Source organism: Danio rerio, chromosome 3 (genome assembly GCF_049306965.1).
Source record: "Danio rerio strain Tuebingen ecotype United States chromosome 3, GRCz12tu, whole genome shotgun sequence".
Classification (NCBI taxonomy): Eukaryota; Metazoa; Chordata; class Actinopteri; order Cypriniformes; family Danionidae; genus Danio; species Danio rerio.
Window position 1 is genome coordinate 56405001 of NC_133178.1, and position 24301 is coordinate 56429301.

The window sequence follows — 24301 nt, forward strand, 5'->3', positions numbered from 1 at the left end:
ATGTTTTGGTTTGTGTCTCTCATTTGTAAGCTGCTTTGAATAAAAAGAGTCTGCTAAACGAATTAATGTAAATTTAATGTAATTGCACATTTAGGGACTGGATCAAATCGTAATCCGCCTGAATATTGAGGTTTGGTACATAAACTGTGATTGAGAGATCAATTTACCTGAACTAGGGCTGCAATATATTGTTTCAGCATCGATATCGGAATGTGCGAGTCTGCATAGTCACATCACAGGGATCTGCAATGTAGTTGGGATAATAGCTGACCAGACATTACACTTAACAACCTACAGTAGTGGAGTCATTTCAAAATTAACCTTAGAGTGAAGGTTTAATATTTGAATGTGTTTTTAAGGCATGTGACTGTCATCCTTTCAAGCAATTTTAAGCCATTTGGGCACTATAAATTAAACATTTGTTGCTTAAAGTGTACATTTCATAATTATTTGCTCAATAAAAACGATACACTTTTGTGTTGTGATACTCTTTGACTCCCCAGAAAGATCATAAATCATAGTTTATTTGACTCTTTTTCTCTATTCCAAAGAACTTAGCTTGCTATTTTTTTTTAAATTGATACACATTTTATTCAGGTACACTCCCCTAAAGCAGATCTTAAATAATAAAGTCTTTACAAATTATTCAGGTCATCTGGTCAAATTGCATTTATATTGCAACATATATTGCAGTAAATTAAAATAATGCAATGTGTTGGATTTTCTTTCCAATTCCATCCATGTTCAATAAAAAAGGTCAAGAGAGGGTTTTCTTCAATGTCAAAAATATCAGTAAATTATCAGATACAAATAAATAATTTTAGGACAGAGCTTTGGGTTACCTTACCCCATTGCAATACAAGAATGGCATTCTTAGGGTTCGCAACTAAATTACATTTCCTTGACTATATGTATATATATATATATATATATATGATATTAACAGGTGGAGTTTTGTATAATTTGTCACTTGTCAGTCATTCTACAGTCCTTTTGTGGTTGCACCCAAACATACTTCCTCTTTCTGCAACCCTTCTCTGTATACCAGAACTGAAAAGTTGAGTGAATCTTCAATATATTTCACAACTTCTACAAGCACCCAGCTTCTTGTGACATGTCTAGACTTCATGTTAGACAGAACCAGAAGCACAAACATACACGCAACTATTTTTCTTACTGCTATGGTCATGCTTTATTTTGATGTTCTGTTTGTTGAATTTTAGTTACATTGCATCTGCATACTAACTAATTTTCATTAGATTATAAGTAGACTGTTAGGTTGTGGTTAGGATTAGGGTTACTATAAATTGACATGTACTTGCAAAGTTTCTTATAGTCAGTTAAATGTCTGTCGAAGGAGCAGTATCAGCAGATATTAAGCAGACGGTCTACTAATACTCAAATAGACCATCAAAATAAAGTGTTACCTCTGCTATTTCCCTCTTGTCAGCAATTCCTTTTAAGAAGTATGCAACACAGTAAGAAAGAAGAAGTATGTTTGGTTAATATATGGTATCATACAAAAGAAAAAGATTGATTAATGTTGTTAGTCTAAACATTTTTTTCTAATAAAAACAGTCTTTCCCCACAAATGTCAGTTTTTTTCCCAATATCTTGCAGCCCTGAATGTTATATTATTTAAAAATAAGTTGAATGTTAATTCAGTCTGTGAATATCAAATGAATGGATAAATCGGGTAATTTTGCTCTGAAGTATTTGGGCTAAATACTGCATTTAGACCAGTTTGATTAACTTGATCAAATGTGCTTCATGTAGTTTTAGAGTTTGTCTCCCTTGCTCACTTAAGCTGCTTTTATTTGATTAAAACAAAGTAATATAGTACATTATAATTATTAATACAATATTATGATATAATTTATACAATATTTTTAATTGAATGTTTCAAATGTGAAAAAATAATGATTAAAAAGAATTGTTTTCATTCATTCATTCATTCTGCTTTGGGTTAGTTTCTTTATTCATCAGGAGTCACCACAATAGAATGAACCGACCAATAATTGTTTTATTAATAATAATTAATTATAGTTATTTAGGAGAATTTAGATCCAAGGGGTGACACAGTTGCCTCACAGCAAGAAGGTTACTGGTTCAAGCCTCAGCTGGGTCAGTTGGCATTTCTTAGTGGAGTTTGCATGTTCTCCCCATGTTTGCGTGGGTTTTCTCCGAGTGCTCTGGTTTCCCTCACAGTCCAAAGATTGTAACTACAGCTGTAAGGGCATCTGCTGTGTGAAACATATGCTGGATAAGTTGGCGGTTCATTAATAAAAGGACTAATCTGAAAAGAAAATGAATGAGTGAATTTTGATCCACAACAAATGCTGACTGCAATATATTTATGATGAGATAAAAAAAAAACACACTGCTTCAAATGCAACAGATTGGCAAAGATTTTGAAGGAACGTAATTTATTTGAAATTAATGTTTTATAATCATTTAAAGCTGTCACTTTGATGAACTTGGATCAATACATGCTTGGCTTGCTGATTTTAAAATGTATTTTTATGAACTGTCTTCATACTTTTGAACGATAGTGTACTAGAGGTTTTATTCCAAAAAATTAAAAATTAAAAACCCTATGTGATTCTTTTTCTGAACTCATTTAGTTACATTCTTAAATAGCTAATAGTAAAATAAATAAAAAATTTAAAAAAAATTAGAAAAAATGCTGAACAAGTATACTATAATATTACACTTTTTCCCAATTGTTTTGGCTCAATTCTTCTCAATTCAAAACAATAGATCTCCGAACAATTAGCTTATTGTTCACTTGAGAGTGGCATTTTTTATTGATTTAAGCATTAAACTTCAAATGCTTTGGCACATGTGTGCAAACAGTAAGTACAATTGTTTATAGTTTGGACAAAAACTTATTGCATGTTGATAAAAACTGATGAGTCGATTCTCATTTAAACTGTCAAACTCTTTACAGCTTCTCAATTATTTTTTATCTTGTAAGCCATCACACTCAAAACTGTTTATTCAATTCTCAAACATTTTTAAATATAGGCATATGGTATATTTACTCCATAAATATCTGATATTGACATTGTTTGTAATGTCTACTAAATTGGTAAATGACCTCTGGTTGCAATAAAGTATATACAGTTGAAGCCAGAATTATTAGACCCCCCTGTTTATTTTTTCCCCAATATCTGTTTAATAGAGAGAAGATTTTTTTAACACGTTTCTAAACATAATAGTTTTATTAACTTATTTCTAATAGCTGGTTTATTTTATTTTTGCCATGATGACAGTAAATACTATATTACTAGATATTTTTCAAGACACTTCTTTACAGCTTAAAGTGACATTTAAAGGCTTAACTAGGTTAATTGGGTTAACTAGGCAGGTTATGGTAATTAAGCAAGTTATGTATAATGATAGTTTGTTCTGTAGACAGTCAGAAAAAAATAGCTTAGAGGGGCTAATAATTTTGATCCTAAAGTGGTTCATAATACATTTAAAACTGCTTTTTATTCTAGCCAAAACAAAACAAATACAACTTTAAGACATACTTAAGACATACTGTAAAAAGTGCCTTGCTCTGTTAAACATCATTTGGGAAATATAAAAAAAAAGTGTTTGTTTATGTTTTTCTATGTACTGTTCACTATTCTCAACAAATATCAGATTTCTTTAAACCTTTCTATGGTTGACTGTCATGGTGAAAAGAACAACCAAGCATTTTGAGCTGTGTGATTCAAATGATGACAAATACACTTTATGTTTTGGTAGCCTTGCCAAATTACTGACACAATAACTAGGTTTTGAAACAGGAGTGAAAAGTTTTGAGTAACTAAATTTTGCAGACATACAATAAAGTTCTGCAAACTGTTTTGAGATTTGTACTTACAGTTTAGAAAATGTTAAGAAAATTGCCGAAATTGAGAAAAACTGAAATAATGTGATGCTAATAAGCAACTAGTTAGCAGTAAATATATTCGTTAACCAAATTATGCAATTCATGTTTATTTCTATAGCACTTTTATAATGTAGATTGTGTCAAAGCAGCTTAACATAGAAGTTCTAGTAAACTGAAACCATGTCAGTCCAGTGTTCAGTGTTGAAGTTCAACAAACAAACAAACAAACAAACAAACAAACAAACAAACAAACAAACAAACAAACAAACAAACAAACAAACAAACAAACAAACAAACAAACAGAAAAGCGTGGACAAATGGGATGATGGCGTCTGCCGTTTCAAAAGCGTTAATAGATTTATTAATTTCAAAGAAAAACGGCATGTCAGTAATATGGGATTTTTTTTTTTCAAAGTCAAAGACACCAAATAAAAACAGATAATTTGTAAAAGCTTTCACAGAGTTGTTGCCACAGCATGAGGAAATACAACAATCAGCACCTAAAAAAGCACTACATGCGGCTATATGAGAAGTGACTGGCTAAAAAGTCAACTAAAAGTATTGCCAGCGACACTCAATCTAGTAGCTAGCAACAGCAAAGTGCAATTTCAGAGTTGTTTGCAGAGTTGTATAGTTACACCACATGAAAAAAAACATCACGAAGGGACCAGGAGATAACACCATAACTCACTATGTTTGCTCTAGAGAAAAAAATAGTGTTCAATTTCTGAATATTTTAAAATAAATGTGAATAAAAATGGTTAGTTGATATCTTTTCAGCTCCTTTTTTTAAGTAACTCTCACTGCATTTTAGCAGTAAGAAGCTACGACACAGAGTATTGAGCTAAAGCTTGACTACAAAATTAAATCGCAATATCTGTTCAAAAAAGATTAGATATTTCCCCAAATCGCACAGCCCTAGTGTAGTTTAATTTTCACTACTGAAAGTCCAAACACTGAAGAGCAAATCCATCAATGCGCAGCTCAACAAGTCTCAAAACGTGTTACCAAATATTCATGTACTCTCAATTATTATTTTTGCTGCTTCTTCACACTATTTAATTAATTTGAAATGAGCTGAAACAACACAATTCCTGGAATTTTTTTGGGATAACTTATTTGTTTTATGTTCAATCTACGTTAATTTGTAAAAACAGTTAAGTTAACCTAATCGATTTGTGTTGGAACAACATAAAGGTACAGTGTGAAACCCAGTATTTTTTAAGTCTAAATTAATGATTTACTAAAGTTATTGAACACTTTTGATTGTCAGTGATGCATTATTAATGGTTGGAAATAAGGCTGACCAATATATGCTGTAGATATACAACAAGCACCTGGTGCGGGTTAAGAATGAGTACATTTGTCATTTTTTTCTCTGTGTTTTTGCTTTACTTTGCTTCTAGCTTTCACTGAAGGGCCCTCCAGGTCCATTAGGTCTCACAGGGAGGCCAGGCCCAGTGGTAGGAAACCTTTGTCATCTCTTTGGTTTATTTTTAGTCTTCAAAATCTACTTCAAATTCAAACAGTTCTGGTTTTTATCTGGGTTTAGCGGATACCTTCCGTCTTTCAAAATGTATGTTTGTTTCAGGGTCTTCCAGGTCCCAGCGGACTGAAAGGGGACATTGGAGAGAACGGGCCTCCGGTGAGGATATTTCCTTTTTTTGCATTAAAACCCATCTCCATCTGCCTGTGTTTTACTTATTCCGCTCTTTTAAGGGGCCACGGGGGTTACCTGGTTCTGCTGGTCCTAATGGGAAACCAGGGAAGAGGGTAAGACTGAACATCTCACACATGGTGTTAAATAAAAATCAATGATTAAAGTTCAAGTGTGATCCATTTTAATTATCTTTATCATGAATATGAATTGGGCGACAGCAGCTTCTATATTGATGTGCTGTGTGTTTTTTTTTTTTTTTTTGGGTTCATGAATATTGCATAAGCAGCACACACAGTGGTGCATAGAATATGATGAGCAAGTGGTATTCTGTGTTTCACCTTGCAGGGCCGTTCAGGGGCGGATGGAGGGCGAGGGGCGCCTGGAGAGACAGGAGCAAAGGTGAGTCACCATATAGTCTCTTTAGGACATGCGGTGCACAATAATAAGGGGCTGTGACTAGATGTTACCATATGCATTGGCCTCTTCTCTAATTCTGTGCTTCTGATTTTAACTTATGATATTTAGTGCTGGTAAAGCTGTCACTACTACTATTGCTCACATTCTGATTTGAATAAACCACAAAGACTAAATATTAAATCTCTATACAAATCTTGTTTTACAAAGAAGGGAGCTAGGAACTCTGTTGAAATTAGTGACAACTATATTAATATTAGGTATTTAGCAAAAATTCAGCATTATTTCAAAATTATCGGCTGAAAATGACATTTACTGTACGGTTTTTGTCCGAAAAAAGAAAAACAGGCAAAAGTATTCCTTTGCAGCAATGTTCAACATGCAAGTTTCACTCTGCCTATCCGTCATCACTGTTGCTTAGACTTTGGGTCATTATTTCACTCTGTGGATATTCTACTTGTAATCTCGAGGAGTGACACTGACAGCAAAAGGTTTGGATCCACATGCAGGTTTATTCAAAGTCAGGCAAGCGATGGTCAACACAGGTGCAAACAGGTCTTTGGAGACAGTCCAGAATCGTAGTCGAATAACAAGCTGAAAGGCAGGCGGCTAAACAGGAGAACTGGATAAACAAGGCTAAGATCTAAATATGGGAAAACAAGACAAGAAAAATGCTTTGTAATGTCACTTACAGTTAACAAGACTCGGCAAACTGAAAGGGTGAATGTGTGACTTAAGTAGTGAGTGCAATCAGTTTCTGACAATCCTCAGGTGGTGCGAATCAGTTTAGATGAGGAAGCATGTGTGAGTGTGACTGGAGTGCATGTATGAATATGTAGTCCAACAATGGCGGAATTGTAGTCCATGAGTTATTATAGTGCAAACCAGCGATCTACTGGGATATGATCGCTGGTAATCGTGACACTACTCATATATTATATAGTGTGCATGCTCAGAAGAAAATGTCTAGTCGTCATTTCTGTGTTGTATACCTGTTCCTGCGGCTGAGAATAGTGATACAGTGCTGTTATGGTAATGCTGGAAAAAGTCACCTCTCATTCATGGATCTGATCTACATTATACAGGTTAAAAAGAAAGTCATCCTATCTAATTTTGTGACGTAGGTCTTATTATATATTGATAATTAAAATGAACACAGTGCTGACCACAATTATTATTTGAAAGATCTGAAAATATTGGCATTTTTGCCTCCAATACATGATTTGATTTAATAATATTCATGAAATAGTGTCAACATATTACAGAGTATAATGATGACTTTTTGTAGATATTAGATTTGTAGGGTTACAAACAAATAAAATAAATACACAAATAAACAAAATCCTTTAAAATATCACAATTTTTAGAATTACTTTGGCCTATATATATATATATATATATATATATATATATATATATATATATATATATATATATATATATATATATATATATATATTTTTTTTCTTTCAGATTGCTGTTACTGGAAATTAAATGTGACTATTGTATTGGCTTTTTTAAAATTTGTATAATTTAAGTTATTGAGTTTTCAATATGAACATCTTACCAAACGACTTTATATTATATCATAAAATAATAAATAATTTATTTATTAAATATTTATTACAAAGTAGGTCTCAGCCAAGTGCATCCAGAATTTTTTAGTTTCGCGTGAGTTTTTTTCTTTCAGTGCATCCCTACTTAAAATAAAACTACTGACTGCATTGCAATAACCTGTCAACCTCCCACAAAATAAGAGATGATGTATTTTATGAGTGATTTTGCATCACCAGGGTTCTCACAAGAAAAGTAAAAAATGATTTTCCACTGGAATTTAGAAAACACCAGAAATTAAGCTCTTTTGACAACAAAAATGATTTGATTCTTGAAGAGATTCTTCACAAATGAACAAAACTTAAATAAACTTAATGGGCTCTATTTTCCAGGCGGAATGCGCAGGACGCAAAAGCATTCAGGGAATGTCCGAATCCACTTTTGCTATTTTAAGGACGGAAAAATCCTTTTTGCGCTGTGGCACATGGTCTAACAGGGTTGATCTTATTCTATTAATGAGTTATAGGTGTGTTTTGAGAATAAACCAATCAGAGTCTCATCTCCCATTGCCTTTAAGAGTCAAGTGCATCGTGCCATGGCACATTTGCTATTTACATAGCGGTATTTGTAAGTGAAAAAACTGAACGCTTCACTAGAGAGAAAACAGCTAAACAGCATCTACAGCTCGAGAAGGAGAGATGAACCTCCTCATTCTTTACTTTCACTTTCACTCTCATGAATAGGGAAACGTTGTACGCACAGTCATTCATTAGCCTATACATAATTCATTTCATTTATTAAGCGCAAAGATTTGTTTCAAAACTATTTCTAAATTCACTTCTAATTTCCAGCAAACGAATAAATAAACAATAATAACGAAGTGTATTCAAAATACTGAGTTATATCCTAATACGCATGCTGTGCCCTATATGGTCTAAAACCTGACAAGGTTAGACAAATCTAGACACTTAGGTTAAACACATAGACAAATATAAGCTTGTTTTTTAATAAAACAAATATAAATAAGCATATAATAAATAATACTACTACTAATAAAAACTTTACAAAAGCAAATTGCCATAAATAATTTTTTTTTTTAAAAACTCGAAATGAAGAAGGCATGGAGGCGGTGGTTTTTATATTTATGTAGGCTAGAAAATAATATTTTTTGTAATATTTTCATCCTTTAATTGTTGTTTTTTTTGTAAAGATATTTGCGTTTTATACATCCTGCGTATATTAAGCAATGTTTAAGCGAGGCGCACAACTAATGCGCTCTGCGCTAGACTTTAGACCAGCTTTGATCTGGTCTATTTTGCAGTCTATTATAGATCCTTAAAATAGCAACGCACCAGCAATGCGCCTTAACCCACTTTCTTTTTTAGACTAGATTGCCTATGGGCGCACATATGAGCGCAAATACATTTGCTATTTAAACAGCGTTGTGCAGCACGTCGAAACGACTCTTGCGTCGAGCTAAAAGTAGCAAACAACTATTGCGTCGCTTCTTGTGCCACATTGTGCCGGGTGTATGATAGGGCCCAACATGTTATCTGTAGAAGTTAAGTCATAAATATCATACATCATGGAATTCAGCATCCTTAACATATTGGAAAGTATATAGTTAAATATAAAGTAATATAATATAAAGTAATATAGTTAGTTTAGTTTGTAAGAAGTCAATTTTGACAAGGTTCTACAAGTGCATTAATAAGTTCATGATAATGATTCTAGTCCTCAACAGCCCCTATAGTCCAGTGTATGTGCATGTACTAAAGTGTTGATGGGAAAATACAAATGTATGGAAATACATGCACATAAATTGACCTTGTGTCAAGCAGAGACTTATTTCAGACATTTAACCAGGAACTCTTTAAAAAGCAATGACTTAGGGATGACAGAACCAGAAATATGCAAAAAAATAAAATAAACAAATACTACTAATTTCAAGATTTTAGTAATCCCAGCATTGCTCTACAAACAGTGCTCCAGTGTTCGAACTGTACCATGGCCTTTGGCGGAGCCTACTTTTTTTCGGCGATCTTGAGAGTCCTTTGCCACAGTGATGTAGGCTATATAACACACAGGATCCCTGTCCTTAAACTGCAATATAAAAACAAAATATCTATAAATATAAAACAAATATTTATATCATTGTAACTAATATTACAAAGTAGGCTAAATGAACAAAACACCAGGGTAGTATCGGTTTTCTTTCTCGATAAAAAGCACGTGTTCTCCCATCAATAGCTTTCTTTGACCCCTGAAAATATCTTTTGAGGGATTTATTTTACATGCACAAACAACAGCAGCCTAAGCAACAGAGCACCGTCGTCTAGTTTAACCTGCAGTGCTTCTGTGAGAGGAATACTTTCATATAAAATCAACAAACACTAATATGTTTCACTTAACAACAAAAAAATAAATAACTAACCTTGTGATGTAGTCTATCATTATCATTATCAGCCAATGCTTTCTATTTTACATATGCCTATAGAATGTCATGGGGTCTAATTTTTTACTCCGGTAAAGCATAATTGTGAATTCAAAAAGGAAATTAAAAGACACCTTTGAAAGTGGTTCCGTTTTTGTCAAGTTTGCCTGATTTTAGCTTAATTGTGTTAACATGTTTACAGCAATGTCACAGTGTTTATATTAAAAGGACCATTGTGTTGGCCTACTGGATGAGGCAAATAAAGTGAAACGCAACCATTATTTGTTTTGGAAAATGAAAAGTCAGTGTCTCAGCGTCCATATGAAAGCATCTGGCTGTCAGTCTTTTTGACAAGAATAGTATGTGTAGGAATCTTTTTTGGTGTCTGTTAAGTTGTTAATACCAAAATGAAAATCGGCAGTTCCTTAAATCATGTTTTAATTTATTTTTTTTGCTAAGAAAGTGAAACAACCTAGCCAGGGTGATGTAAATCAGGTTATAAAACACACTGTTCCCTTTGAAGATTTACCTGACGTGTCCTCGGGAGATTGTTTTCCATATTGCAAAGTCTGAACTTACAAGGAGAGGATGCAAAACTGAACTTTGCGTAGGCTACTTAATATTGGGGAAAAAGGCCCAATTAGAGAGGTGAATATCTGCAGCCCTGCCTCTGTTTTTAGATGTCTCTGTTTTACCCCATCTACACTGACTCGGAGCAGCAGCATTTTCAAACAAAAATGGCCTCTTCAGCGTTTGTAAGAAACTTTGTTTTTGATTCTCGAAAACTCTGGAGCAGTGTGGACGGATCGCGAAACCATAGCAAACTGTATGTGTTTTAGAACGAAAATATATTAGTCTAAATGGGACCTTAAATAGAACCTTGTCAGCTTATGAACCATACTGTATGGGGCACAGCATGTGTATTTGGATATAAATATATTGACTACACATAATAACTATTGCTCATTTATTCACTTGCTGGAAATTAGAAATATTTCCAAAACAAATCTTTACACTTAACAAACTAATTTAAATATGTAGGCTAAAGGATGTCTTCAGTGGAGTGTCCAACACCGTTTCGTTATCCACAAAAGAGAGAGAGAGAGAAAGTGAAAGTAAAGGCCAATTGGAGAAGGCTCATTCTTTTTCCTCAAGCTGAAGATGGTCTGTTTAAGTGTTTACTTGCTAGGGAAGCGTTCAGTTTTTCCACTTACAAAGTCCGCCATGTGAATAGCAAATGTGCCACGGAGCGATGCCACTATTTCTTTAAAGGGAATGGGAGATGAAACTTTGATTGGTTTATTCTCAAAACACATCTATAACTCATTAAGAGAATAAGCTCAACCCTGTTAGACCATGCGCCACAGCGCAGAACGTATTTTTCCATCCTGGAAATAGCAAAAGTGGATTTAGACACGCCCTTAAGGCTTTTGCGCCCAGCGTTTTAGACTTTGTGCCTAAATCGTTAAAATAAAGCCCATGTTTTCAAATAAGCCCTGCAAGACATATATGAGTACACCCTCACAAATCTCTCAGTTAAGTTAATATTTTCTATAGGAAGCTTTACAATATTATATATGTGCATATAAGTCAGTACTGAAGCCAAATCTGGAGCTTATCTAACAAAATAATTTACAATAACGGTTCAAAAAGTAGTTCACCCAAATTTGTTAGGGAAAAATATTCAACACATTTTTAAAAAAGAGCAAAATTCAAGAGAAGCGAAAAATGTGTGCAATTTTGTTGAAATTGTGTAGTTGGTAATTTATTCATCCAATATTTTATATGAATTTATATGTATTATCTTTCCATATCTAAGTATGTTTGGTGACTTAAATATTATTTTAATAAATATATCTGTTTAATAAATATGTTTTGTTAAAATCCGCCAAAATATATGACCTATATTCACTGAGAAATGGAGACAAATATTCATTTTCAAAATGGGGTGTACTCATTTATGCTGAGCACTGTAGTATGTTGACAGTTTTTGCAGCCACACCACAAATATCCAGTTTTATTTTGTGGTCAGTTCATGCACTCAAACTATAGCTGCCAGACTGAAAAAGAACACCGGAAGCGTTAATTTGACCCTAATAGTTCGAGCCATTGACGGAGCCGTTTGCTATTGAAGGCTGTGTTTTATTGTGTGTGCTGACAATAGCAAGCATTCAGCCCTGTCCAGCTGCAGGACCAGTCAGTAAATAAATCACGCAGAGCTATTTAGCACAACAGCAGCGTGTTTGATGAGGAAGCGGGAGGTAGTCCCGCAGCTCTCCGAGTCCCAGCACCGGATGCAGGCTGAGAATCGCAGCAGATGGGAAGGTTTCCTCTGAGGCGGCATGTCAAACCCTGCCACATGCCACACACACCTCTGCCCCACAGTTACCGTTCACGTCTGTTTGTTTGTGTGTTCCAAGCAAAGCGCACGACATCGTGAGTTCTGTTTAGCTAATGAAGTGTGCTGTGGAGTGTGTGTTCGAAAAGGCCGTTTTGCCAATCATGCTTATGGATCTCTTGTCGTTTTTTTTTTTTTCCAGGGTGACAGGGGCTTTGATGGACTACCTGGCCTTCCAGGGAACAAAGGACACAGAGTGCGTAGAGAACACTGAATTGCTTAATCAAATCACACAGTCTGTTTACTGCGCAGTCAAGAGTGGCTTTTAGATGCGTCTAAACGCTTCGTTTCACTTTTAATAGATCTTCAGATCTAATTTTGATTGTATGTATCGTGTGCTCGAATGTGACTCTCATTCCTCAGGGAGATAGGGGGAAACCAGGACCCCAAGGCCCACACGGAGAGCCTGGTCACAAGGTAATACACGTTGTCTTTTTATTGTTTTGAAGCTTGAGTCTTTTATCAGATTACTAATAATCTGTTTAAAGATCCCCTGCACTGCCCCAGGTGTGTACTTGCAAATCGCATGAAAGAGACAAGCCGTGCACTGTGTGGGATGTTCTCATTATGCAAAGTTGAAAAATGTATGCAGCAGCGATTCACATTGATCACTGCTTTCAAGAATGAGAATATTTTTGCATACATAACCCTGAGATCCTTCCTCAAAGACTGCTCATATTAAAAAAAAAAAAAAACATCATCATTTCGCCAAATATTGATCAACATTTCTTATTGAAGGGTTCGGATGGACCTGTTGGACCAAGAGGGCAACCAGGAGAACCTGTGAGTAATTTGATCCATACACATGAGCACATAAACACACGTCTCCCACAGGCAGATCTCGTGTTCCTGCTTGGCGCAGTCTGATTAACAGTGGCTCGAGCACCATTTAGGTCTCGGCAGGTGAGCTGTGATCCATTGAGGCGCTGGTTGTTTAAATGGATCACTCAGAGCAGTAAGGGACCTAAGCGCTATTACAGCGCGGAGCCTGCTGAGAGACTGAGAGATGCCGTGGAGATAAATTCGGGGATGGAGATAGATGAGCTGGGAGATTGGTGAAGGGAAGAGATGAAATCCTGGCCTGCATGATTATATTTCCATATCAATCACCTCCCTGGAGATCACAGATGTGGCTCTGGAACAGGTGGCTTGGCCGGTGTACAAAGACCAAGACTGACAAAAACAAAACATACACGCCAGCTATGCACACACACACACACACACTCATACTAGAGGAAAGAGGACGTATGCCAGCACATATATAAACATCAGCACAAACCTAAACAGATGTGCATGAAACCCAACACCATTCCCTAGTAGTATACTGTTCGGTCATTAACCTTGGTGATGTTAATGGAAGTTTCTGATGAGTTTCTTTTTTCTTTACAGGGGGTAAGAGGACTTGTGGGGCCAAGAGGGCCACCTGGACCACCTGGGCAGCAGGTAGGACAATTATCCATCCATCAGATTTACATAATGTTTGGTGTGCATGCACAGCATAAATAGAGATTTGTGATGTTTTTTTATTAGAAGTGTTTTTCTGCAACAACATTTTCTGTTTTGCTTTTAGGGAATTCAAGGCGTTGATGGTGTTCAAGGGCCAAAGGGCAACTTGGTAGGTCTTCTGTGAAGCTTTCCATGCATGAATTACGCAGCGTCTGCAGACAAATACATTCCAGAAAAGAGCAACAAGCGCTGTAGTGCAGTTGTTTGAAACAACATGTCAGATGTTGTCAAATAAAACCGCTGAGAAATAACCCGTTAAGGGTCTGTTGCACCGAGTTGAAGAGCCCTTGAGATCTGTAGAGCAAAGTTGACTGCGTCTATTCAACTGCCATATTCTGCCTTCAAGTCATGTTTGAATGATAGTATTTGCAAGATCATTGAACATCAATGGCACCACAATGGCTTAATGAAGAGCTTGAGATTCAGAGTTGGTGGCATGTCAGTTTTAAAAATCATAAGAGAAGCTAATTGATTTGGATTATAATTAAAGTGTCTATGAGTTAAAAACTATTTAAGCTTTATGGACAGCATCTGTGGCTTACCACAGAAATATTGGACTCATTTCAATTTTAAAAGAATTCTATTGAAAGAAATGCACTTTCAATGAAAGCATATTGGTATATTGCCCATATGTAGGCACACATGTAATCTGCGCAAACAAACATCTACAGATTTATGAGCTCATCAGTTATAGGCTCACCTAGTCCTACTGCACCCAAACCGGTCTTAGCTGGGATTGAACTGGCAATTATTTGTATGGGAGTTGGTTGCTCTAACAAGGAGGCTAAAGCCATGGCCTCTAGCGTCTTTTGCTAGAGCACCTTTTGAGGTTAGAGGACTGAGGTTTACCTTCATAGCACTTGGCTAGCTGGCCTCCATTACACTCACCCCCCCTTAAACCTCACTCCTATCCCAGACGAGCCCCCACGTGTAACCCACAGGTCCCACTGCACCCAACCCGGTCTGAGCTGGGATCGAAACGGCGATTCTTTGTATGGGAGTCGGTTGCTCTAAGAAATAGGCTAAAGACCATGGCCTGTATTGTCTGTAGCTAGAGCACCTTTTGAGGTCAGAGGAGTGAGGTTTACCTGTATAGCACTTTGCTAGCTTGCCTCTGTTCAGCTCACCCCCCCTAACCTCACTCCCATCCCGGACAATTCCCAACGTTTAAACCACCAGACCTACTGCACCCAACTAAGTCTAAACTGGGATCAAACAGGCGATTCTTTGTATGGGAGTCGGTTGCTTCAACAAGGAGGCTAAAGCCATGGCCTCTATCGTCAGTTGCTAGGGCACCTTTAGAGGTCAGAGCACTGAGGTTTACCTGCATAGCACTTCGTTAGCTGGCCTCTATTATACTCACCCCCCCCCCCCAAACCTCACTCCCATCCCGGATGATCCCCGCTGTTTAAACCACCAGTCCTACTGCATCCAACCTGGTCTGAGGTGGGATCGAACAGGCAATTCTTTGTATGGGAGTCGGCTGCTTCAACAAGGAGGCTAAAGACCATGGCCTCTAGCGTCAGTCGCTAGAGTACCTTTAGAGGTCTGAGTAGTGAGGTTTACATGCAAAGCACTTTGCTAGCTGGCCCCGAGTACATTAGGAATTTATTTTTATTGTGTGTCAAGGTTTCAGCTCATTCAAGGTCTACAATGTTTTATTTATATAAATATATATATATATATATATATATATATATATATATATATATATATATATATATATATATATATATATATATATATATATATTTTATATATAATATATATGTATAACAATTATTATTATTATTTTTTACAAAATATATCACAGAAATAGTAAAAGAAAAGGTCTACAGATTCTGTCTGTTTGTGTTTTTTTTTTCAAATTGTGTTAATCAGCAGCTTTCCAAAGATAACTGTTGATAAAGCACAATTTATGAAGCCTAGAAGATTTCTTTACATTTTAGTTTGTATCCACGTTGTTGATTAAATCTGCTATAAAGTGTTGGCAGAAAATAACTCTCGTTTAGCCAGTTTATAAGGCAGCAGCCTTGTGCAACAAAACTATATTTTCTATCGTTCACTGTGGCAGCCGAGAGTGATAAAACACATAGTTAAAGCACCAATAATGCACATATTTTGCCTTGATCTTGTGATACTAGCACTACAAATCTTTTTCCGAAAGGTAAAAAAAGAGGATAAACATGAAATTTCCCACCCTGTCCTTTTTAAATAACTTGAGCGCACATAGTCATGATTAGACTTGCAAACTAAGTAGGATCTTCCCAGGAGGACTTGGAGGCTGCAGAAGTCCTAATCTAATTTCTTTACAAAATGATGATAATCTTCATGCAAAGCTGATTGCTCACATTTCTTACCAATTCGCAGGGACCCCTTGGAGAACCCGGACCTCCAGGTCAACAGGGGAACCCAGGCATACAAGTAAGCATCCATCTTCAGTCCAATACTGTCAATTGAAACCTTGCAAGCAATGCAAATGTGCACTGCTAGGTTTAAAAACCTTTGAATAAAGAAGTTGTGTTCTGTTTCAGGGCTTTCCTGGTCCACAGGGGCCTATAGGTCTACCAGGAGAGAAGGTAAACTCCTCAAGTCTTGCTTTATTTCAGTAATAAACCACTGACCTTTGACTTGTTAGTAGATGAGAATTTGCAAAGAAGTGTCGAGTGTGGGCGAGTGACCGTCTTAGTTTGTGCGGCTTTATTCTGATTTCCATATGAAACTAGACAGATGATCAATAGCGAAACTTTGCATGCACACACATACATACACTCTCATCTCTCAAATGTGCATGAGCATATTATAGAAATTGATTGCAGTTAACAAGCTGGGCATGCTGGGTACAAAGAAGTTTTGGGTTTGTGGTTTGAATTAGATGTTTGAATATTGAGCGTGTGTTTGTTTTTGTGTGCTGCTTCAAACAGGGCCCTGAGGGCAAACCTGGTATGCAGGGCCTTCCTGGGATTGATGGTCCTCCTGTAAGTATTGTTATTCAAAACCACTAGAGGGGTACATTTTATTTATTTCTTTTTTTATATCCCCACCAGCCAGCAGGGGGCACTATGGTGCATACAGAGACATATCTATTTGATACTGGAAACATTCAATCCAATAAATCTCCACAGCCCAATTTTCATGCATAGTATGCTGAAAAAGCGATGATGCAGAGTCCTTAGTCCAGGCCTGGCCTTTTGTGTTGGCTCATTAGCTCTCTCACAGAAACAGGATGTCCCCTAATCAGCCCGCTGTCATGCTAACACCTGGTTATCCTGTTCAAATCACAGGGTCATCCTGGAAGAGAGGGACCCCCTGGGGAGAAGGGACACCAGGTGGGTTGCAATCACAGACACACATACACATCGCTGCTCCACTGACCCGAATAAGCGGTGAAAATTTGAAGAGGAAACAGAGGGAGCCAAGAGTCTAAATGCAGCACCACATAGAAAAGCGCTGCCCTGTTCATGGTCCCCTCTGTCTGGAGCCTTTGTTACAGGCGCTCCAGCTGCAGTCTCTAAATTATCACCGTTCACAAAGCATACCAGCGTGCTTTTGTGCACGCTATTGCAGTAATTGCACACTTGAATCAATCCATCGCCATTGTGTAGTCATTGTTTCGTTTTCACTGTGAACGCTGCTTTATGCTAGCACGCTGCTATTGGCACACATGGGCACTGATTGTTGAAATACTATATTAAAGATGCTGTTAATTGCATATGTTAAAATGGCTTTCTGATAGCACATAGTTGGTAAGTGGTTTAAGTATGTTCAGAAATTCTCTGGAAATGGTAATATATGCTAATTTATGACAGCAGAAGTTACCCCTAGAATGCAAAACTCACTTTTGACCATATTTGGAATGCTCGTGAATATTAGTGAGATCTGCTCAGATGTTCCTCAGCTCCTGTCAATGTCTGCTCTTTCTTTCTTACACATACACACACAAACACAGTGTGAGATACTCTGAAATAAATCTGCAATATCATCATATTTCATTTGTCAGAAAATGAAGTACTTATATTAAGCAGTTTACATGTATTTGTTGCCTCATTACATGTATAATGCACATGTTAAACTACTGTAGCAAAAGGTGCATTTAAAGAGACAAAATGCCTTTTCGGGGGGTGGAAGGACAATAAATGAATGTATAATCCGTATATCCTGCATTTTGTGTTTTGACACGCTGTAAACAGATAGCTGACTGAGAACTGCCCCTTAAAACCCATCACACATCGGATCTTAAGTGCCCCACCACATGTTTTAAAATTTGAAACATTATTTTCTATCAGTGTATGCAAACAGTTGCCACCATTTGGCGGTAAAGTCTAGATTGGATTGCATTTTTTTATGACAGTGTATAACAATAAATAATATTTTTACAGTACTGTGACGATTGGGTTTAGGGTTGGGGTGGTGGTAGGTGTTAAAAAATACAATTTATTGGGTAATTTAATTGATAACATAAATAATACTTGTACAACTACTGTTTTTACATTACTGTAACGGTTGGGTTTAGGGTGAGGGTGAGGGTAGACATTAATAAAATACAATAAATGGGAAATTTAATAAATAATATAAATAATTCTCGTTAACTTCCGGCTGCAATCATGTCCGATCTAGCAACAATCCATTTGGCATCTCTCTGCATCGCTTAGCAGTGTATTAAAAACAATGTAAAGACATGGCATTGCAGACTTTAGGCTGCGTCCAAAATCCCCTACTACTCGAGTATTTACTACATTCGAATTCTAATTTACTAATCTACCAATACAAAAGTATGTTCTATATAGTACGAATGTAAGTAGTATGAATGGAACACAAACATACTACATTTGGCATTTGTCATTATCACATGACCTATCTGCGTCAGTAGCGTCGATTCACTCCCTTTCATGAATTCTTTTGCATGGCATTGTGTGGCATCTCTCACAGAGCATTGGATGCACACTTCAGAATCTTAGATCATCTGGAAACTTCTTACTTACTATTTTTCAAATAGCTCGTATACTGGTTTTAGCTTAATATATAGTATGGAAGTATGCGATTTTGGACACAGCCAAAAAAGGATAGTACACCAGGTGCACCGCTCGGCATCGCACCGTGATACACAGCGTCATGCATTTTTGAATTCTAAACATAGATTTCTATCAGGGTACGCACAACAGTGCCGCAAGTTGGCAGCTATCCGCAGCACCCAGCTATGACTCAGGACACTGTTCGTATTTCTGCTGTGCCACAGAGTGCCATCTGAATACTTTCATATTAAATAACATTCAAATGTTTGCATGCGGTATGCCATACTTTCAACTGTCATGTGCACGCCGTGTTGTGGCTCATCCGGTGTGCGACCCCCTTTAGTCTCTTGCTGCAACATTCATCAACATTCTCACATTTTTCAAAATAAGAGTGCCATATACATACATAGTATTTTTAAAAAGTGATTGTTGTAATATTACTAGCAAATGACGTGGCTAATCAAATACAGCATTAGGCAATATATTAATGATCCCATGGTCAAAGTAACAGTCAGGGATTTGTTCTGATTGCATGAGCAAACAATGGTGTGTGAGGACCACTATTTAATTTCCATGTACTAAACAATTGTTATTCAGGTATGCCTACAGTGGGTTACACTTTAAAAAGAGCATTACTGCTGCGACTCATAACACCACCGCACTAAAGAAGTAACAACGTGTTTTCAGGTATAACCTCAGTTTGCCACAATTGGGCACAAAGGGGCAGGATGTGAAGGAACAAAAATATACAGTAGCTGTAAATACTCTGCTACTTGTAAATGAAGATGAAACAATGAAACAAAACATTATTATTCCTTCATTAATCATTATAAATTTGTTAACACGCTTTATTATCGTTGTAAACTTGTTAAGGATTCATCTTTGTAAGTAAAATTAACACTGAGGAAGGCATTGTGCCGAAACGTTTGTGTCTGTAAATCACCAGAAGAATGTAAGAGGGAAAAATAAAAACAGGACAAAGCAATTACTTGATTAGTGCGAATCATTACCTTTTAAAGTAAAATTAAAGAAATAAAAGATGACTAAAATGAAAGTACAAACACACATACAAATAAATAGGCCTAAATAAATAAATAAAGCAGTGTTTTGCCTAAATATAGAGACACGTACTGTGTTTGCTATTTTAAAGGGATAGAACTAAGACAGTCAATAAATAAGCTTATCATTGACATTTTCATTTACATTTTCGTAGTTGATTTCATTTGATTTATTTATCTAATTTTATGTCTATTATTGTACATAAATAGTAAATGAATAATTAAAAAGGCCTAAATACGTATTTATTTAAAGATATTACCAGTGAAACACAGAGAAATTGGCTGGCACGTGGTGTAAAAAGCTCTAAGTTGAATGCTACTTCATCATCAAAAGCATAAAAACAAATTGACCTACTTGTAAGGTATATCTAGATTTATGTTCTATGGCACCCTTAAATGACAAGTAATGTAAGTGCTGTGTTTTGTCCTTCACTGCCTGAACACTAAACTGATATTGTCTGTTTCTCTACTGTATACAGGGTTTATCAGGAGCACAAGGGCCGGTTGGATATCCTGGGCCTCGTGGAGTGAAGGTGAGTAGCTTTGAGATGCCGGCTTGTTCGGTTTACTCCAAAGACTCTCAAAGACTTTCGATCTAGGATAGTGGACTTTTGATTGACAGTCCGACTGTGTGTGAATGGCAGACGACTGGCTCAGGTAGATCAGTTTAATTCTCCCCGGAAAACCCTTGACAGCGGGAAGCACTCGTGATGGACAGTCGAAAACGCAACAAGCAGGAGAGCAAAACCTGTCTGGGCTTGTTTGTGTAGAAGTGAGTGATGTGGTCAAAGAACAAAAAACGGATTTATCTTGCTAGCACATAACTCCTCTTTGATGGTGACATATAGATTATTATCGTCTTTGTCTATATCCTGTCACAGTGCCTTTTATATTTGTTGCCGTATGTCTTACCTCCAGCATTTTGCAAGCCATGGTTTTTATTACTTTAAACAATCAGTGATGGTGTTCACGTCAAGACTTCATATCTAAGATTCTGTCTTTTAGGTGAACATCTCTTACCCGAGGTTTGGAGATTGTGCAGAGATCCCTGCGGCACACTCTGATATATTTTGTTCTTTTTGAACAGGGCGCAGATGGGGTGAGGGGACTGAAGGGTAGCAAGGGCGAGAAGGTGAGAGAAAATAATAATAATATCACACTTGTTTTGTTATAAAGAAACCAGGAGAAGACAACACTTTCGGTTATAAATGTGGAGATAAGACATTGTGGTTTACTGAAAGTGGCTTAACATGATGTATGGTTTTTTCTGTGGCTTCTATGTTTTCCTGCTGCACATCTACTGTATGTGGAGCAAAATGAAGGTGTTTCTGCTTTACCCAATTCCTTTTGTCTGTTACAGGGTGAGGATGGTTTCCCTGGAGCCAAAGGTGAAATGGGCATCAAAGGAGACAGAGTGAGTTTATACAAAATATTCATTCATTCATAGGGATGTAACGGTATCAGAATTCCACGGTATGGTAATACCTCGGTATGAATGTAACGGCACGGTATTTATTGAATCATTTACAGGAAAAACAAAACTAATGAAAAAGTGCCAAAAGTGTCAATGACATACAAATTGGCCATCTATCTGTAAGCTTTGAAACAGGAACTACAATTTTAATAACAAAAAAAATATTAAACTATATAAAAAAATAAAGTTTAAATTTAGTATTGTTGAAAACTCATCACATTCAACATTTAATCATTCACTAATTCACTCAGATAGAGATGGGTTTTAAGGAAAATTATCATATAACTATAATCTATTAAAAGCTGGTATCTCTGGGCATTTACAATGTCCCTTACAACAGAAAAAAACCCTCTCATTTGGGACTGAGGTTTCTGGGACAGAGATATGACTTGGCCCAGGTTGACAGCAGTGGGTAACGTTGTGCATTGTCTTTCCCCCACTTGAGAGGAGAAGCCATAAGTAAGATAGAGGTCTCTTTGTGGTACAAGTCAATGTCTGCATCAATCTGAACAGTGTGCTGTGTTTCTGCAGTCCCCATTTCTGTTATTAGTCGTATTCCCCAACTTGCAGGCAAGTGCACACATAGGGCTCAACCTGTGCAGTGCACATGCCCTTTTTAGTCTTGGATAGAAAATGCCCTTCCAAAATGATCAAAAGTGCCCCCGTGACGCGACACACCCTCCGTCCAGCCCTTTAGTAAACGCGTGACAACACCGCTCTTGAGTATGCTGGCTCAACCCCCTCTCCCCGCTTTACAGTACGCACGCGACAACACAGCTGATCAGAACGCGCGCGACAACACCGCTATTCAGTACGCGCAAGACAACACAGCTAATCAGAACGTGCGCGGCAACAACACCCGCTTTGGGTTCGATCATTTCCAGCTTTTTTTCATCCCCGCTTCTAGCAGCACACTCCATTTCCGCATTACTGGATCTGTAGCGACAACAGACCGCAAAGGATGATGGCCACGCCTGGGCTGATGGGAATTGTTGTTTCCGCTACCTCCCGTTCGCTTCATTCGCCTGAGCAAACTTTCTCAGAAGACCTATAGTTTTATCGAGTCATGCGACTACGGTAATATCGGAAAAAATCGCTATTGCGGTATGACGGTATTTACAATACCGTTACATCCCTATTCATTCATTTTCCTTCGGATTAGTCCCTTTTTCATCAGGGGTTGCCACAGCAGAATGAACCGTTAACTTATCCAGCATACGTTTTACACAGCAGATTTTCTTCCAGCTGAATCCCAGTACTAGGAAACACCCATACACTCTCGCATTTACACTCTTAATCAGAGTATTGTCTTAATTGTATTAAAATCAGATTTGTCGTGTTAATGTAAACGACTTAGACTCACTAGAACGTTCTATTTAAGTTTGCTTGGGGAAATTGCAGCTAAAACAGCATTACATTAGCCTTTGAGGAACAAGACTGGTCACCCGGACCTAGCAGAACATAGTAACATAACTGCCTCAAAGACTTTTAAAAGACATTTTACAACACATTAGCAATACTAAAAGCAAAAACTATTCATTGTTAATAGTAACTTTGTTTTTTAATTTTTGCTCAGGGTGATAATGGTTCTCCTGGAAGTCGTGGTGAAGATGGGCCAGAGGGACCAAAGGGTCAATCAGGACCTTTAGGAGAGCCTGGATCTGCAGGCATTGCTGGAGAAAAGGTTATTGCTGCTTCTAAACCAACAGTCCGTTGGGAATTGTTTATTTACTAAGAATTTTGTTGTGCCTAATTTTCACATTCCATATACAGGGGAAACTTGGTGTTCCAGGATTGCCTGGTTATCCCGGTAGGCAGGGCTCAAAGGTAAAGCATCATTACTGAAATAACAATAACCTTTTTTATATCAAAATTTGCAAGCCGCTGGTCTCAGTCATGCTATGTTAGAATTTGAATATTACAATCTTACTGAGGATGATTAATGGCCATTTACAGCCTGTTTTATTAATAGCTTATCTGAGGCTACAATTATTATTTGGCTTATTTATGGTAATGGGACTTTAGAGGTTAATTTGTGGTTAATTAAATGTAGAGGTTGATTAATGAATGGAATGTGGTAATTGATTAACCTTCGTGATGGTCCACAGGGATCAGTGGGCTTTCCTGGAACAGCTGGGTTGGAAGGAGAGAAAGGAAAGAGGGTGAGAGGCCAGTGCCGAAGCACACTGTCCGAGGGATTACTTACAAACATACTGTTGAATCATTGCATTTGTGTTTCATTTTTAATATGTTTTCTTTACAGGGACCTGCTGGACAGGCTGGTGCAGATGGTGAAAGAGGTCCAAATGTAAGTCATAAGCTTGCTAGTAAAATAAAAGACCTCAGTGGTTTTACTACATACACATGCAAGGTTTAATGATGAAACAGCCAATAATAATTGATTGGACAATTAGTTTAATCATGCATACTTTATAAGCATATTTGCATGTTTTGTATTTGTTGTTTGCAGGGTGCACGTGGGGGAAGAGGAGCACGAGGTCCAACAGGGAAGCCTGGAGCCAAGGTAAGAAATCCATCCTTATACAGATAAAGATCCTGTAGTATCCTTGTAAATAGGCTGCACTGTCTGTGTTTAAATTCATGTGACGTCTCTTTCTTTGTCTTTTGCTCAGGGCTCTGCTGGTCATGACGGCCCACCAGGTGCCACAGGAGAGAGAGTATGTGTTATCTATTACAATTCTCCTCATATCACACGGTCAATCTACCAGACTAATGTGAGATTTCACATTTCTTTTCATTGCTGGAGATAAATGAATAATCGCGTTACTTACTCTCACCTTCAGGGCCCTCAAGGACCGCAAGGGCGCAATGGAGAGGCTGGGCCAAAGGGACCAAATGTAAGTGACCATAAAATAAAATAAATTCTTTTGAGGGAGTGAAGGAATAT

The 24301-nt window shown here is 37.1% G+C and overlaps 1 protein-coding gene across 7 annotated transcripts in view; it reads left to right on the plus strand.

Annotated features, from left to right (window-relative positions):
- col5a3a (collagen, type V, alpha 3a) overlaps positions 1 to 24301 on the plus strand; it is a 148082-nt gene that overhangs the window by 96265 nt on the left and 27516 nt on the right. For all 7 annotated transcript variants that reach the window (XM_068215533.2, XM_068215535.2, XM_021469216.3 and 4 more), the window contains 23 exon segments: positions 5290 to 5346; positions 5475 to 5528; positions 5603 to 5656; positions 5889 to 5942; positions 12486 to 12539; positions 12707 to 12760; positions 13082 to 13126; positions 13733 to 13786; positions 13914 to 13958; positions 16220 to 16273; positions 16384 to 16428; positions 16774 to 16827; positions 17134 to 17178; positions 20399 to 20452; positions 21007 to 21051; positions 21280 to 21333; positions 22970 to 23077; positions 23167 to 23220; positions 23502 to 23555; positions 23657 to 23701; positions 23864 to 23917; positions 24027 to 24071; positions 24198 to 24251. In XM_068215533.2, coding sequence (XP_068071634.2) covers positions 5290 to 5346; positions 5475 to 5528; positions 5603 to 5656; positions 5889 to 5942; positions 12486 to 12539; positions 12707 to 12760; positions 13082 to 13126; positions 13733 to 13786; positions 13914 to 13958; positions 16220 to 16273; positions 16384 to 16428; positions 16774 to 16827; positions 17134 to 17178; positions 20399 to 20452; positions 21007 to 21051; positions 21280 to 21333; positions 22970 to 23077; positions 23167 to 23220; positions 23502 to 23555; positions 23657 to 23701; positions 23864 to 23917; positions 24027 to 24071; positions 24198 to 24251 — 1236 coding nt within the window.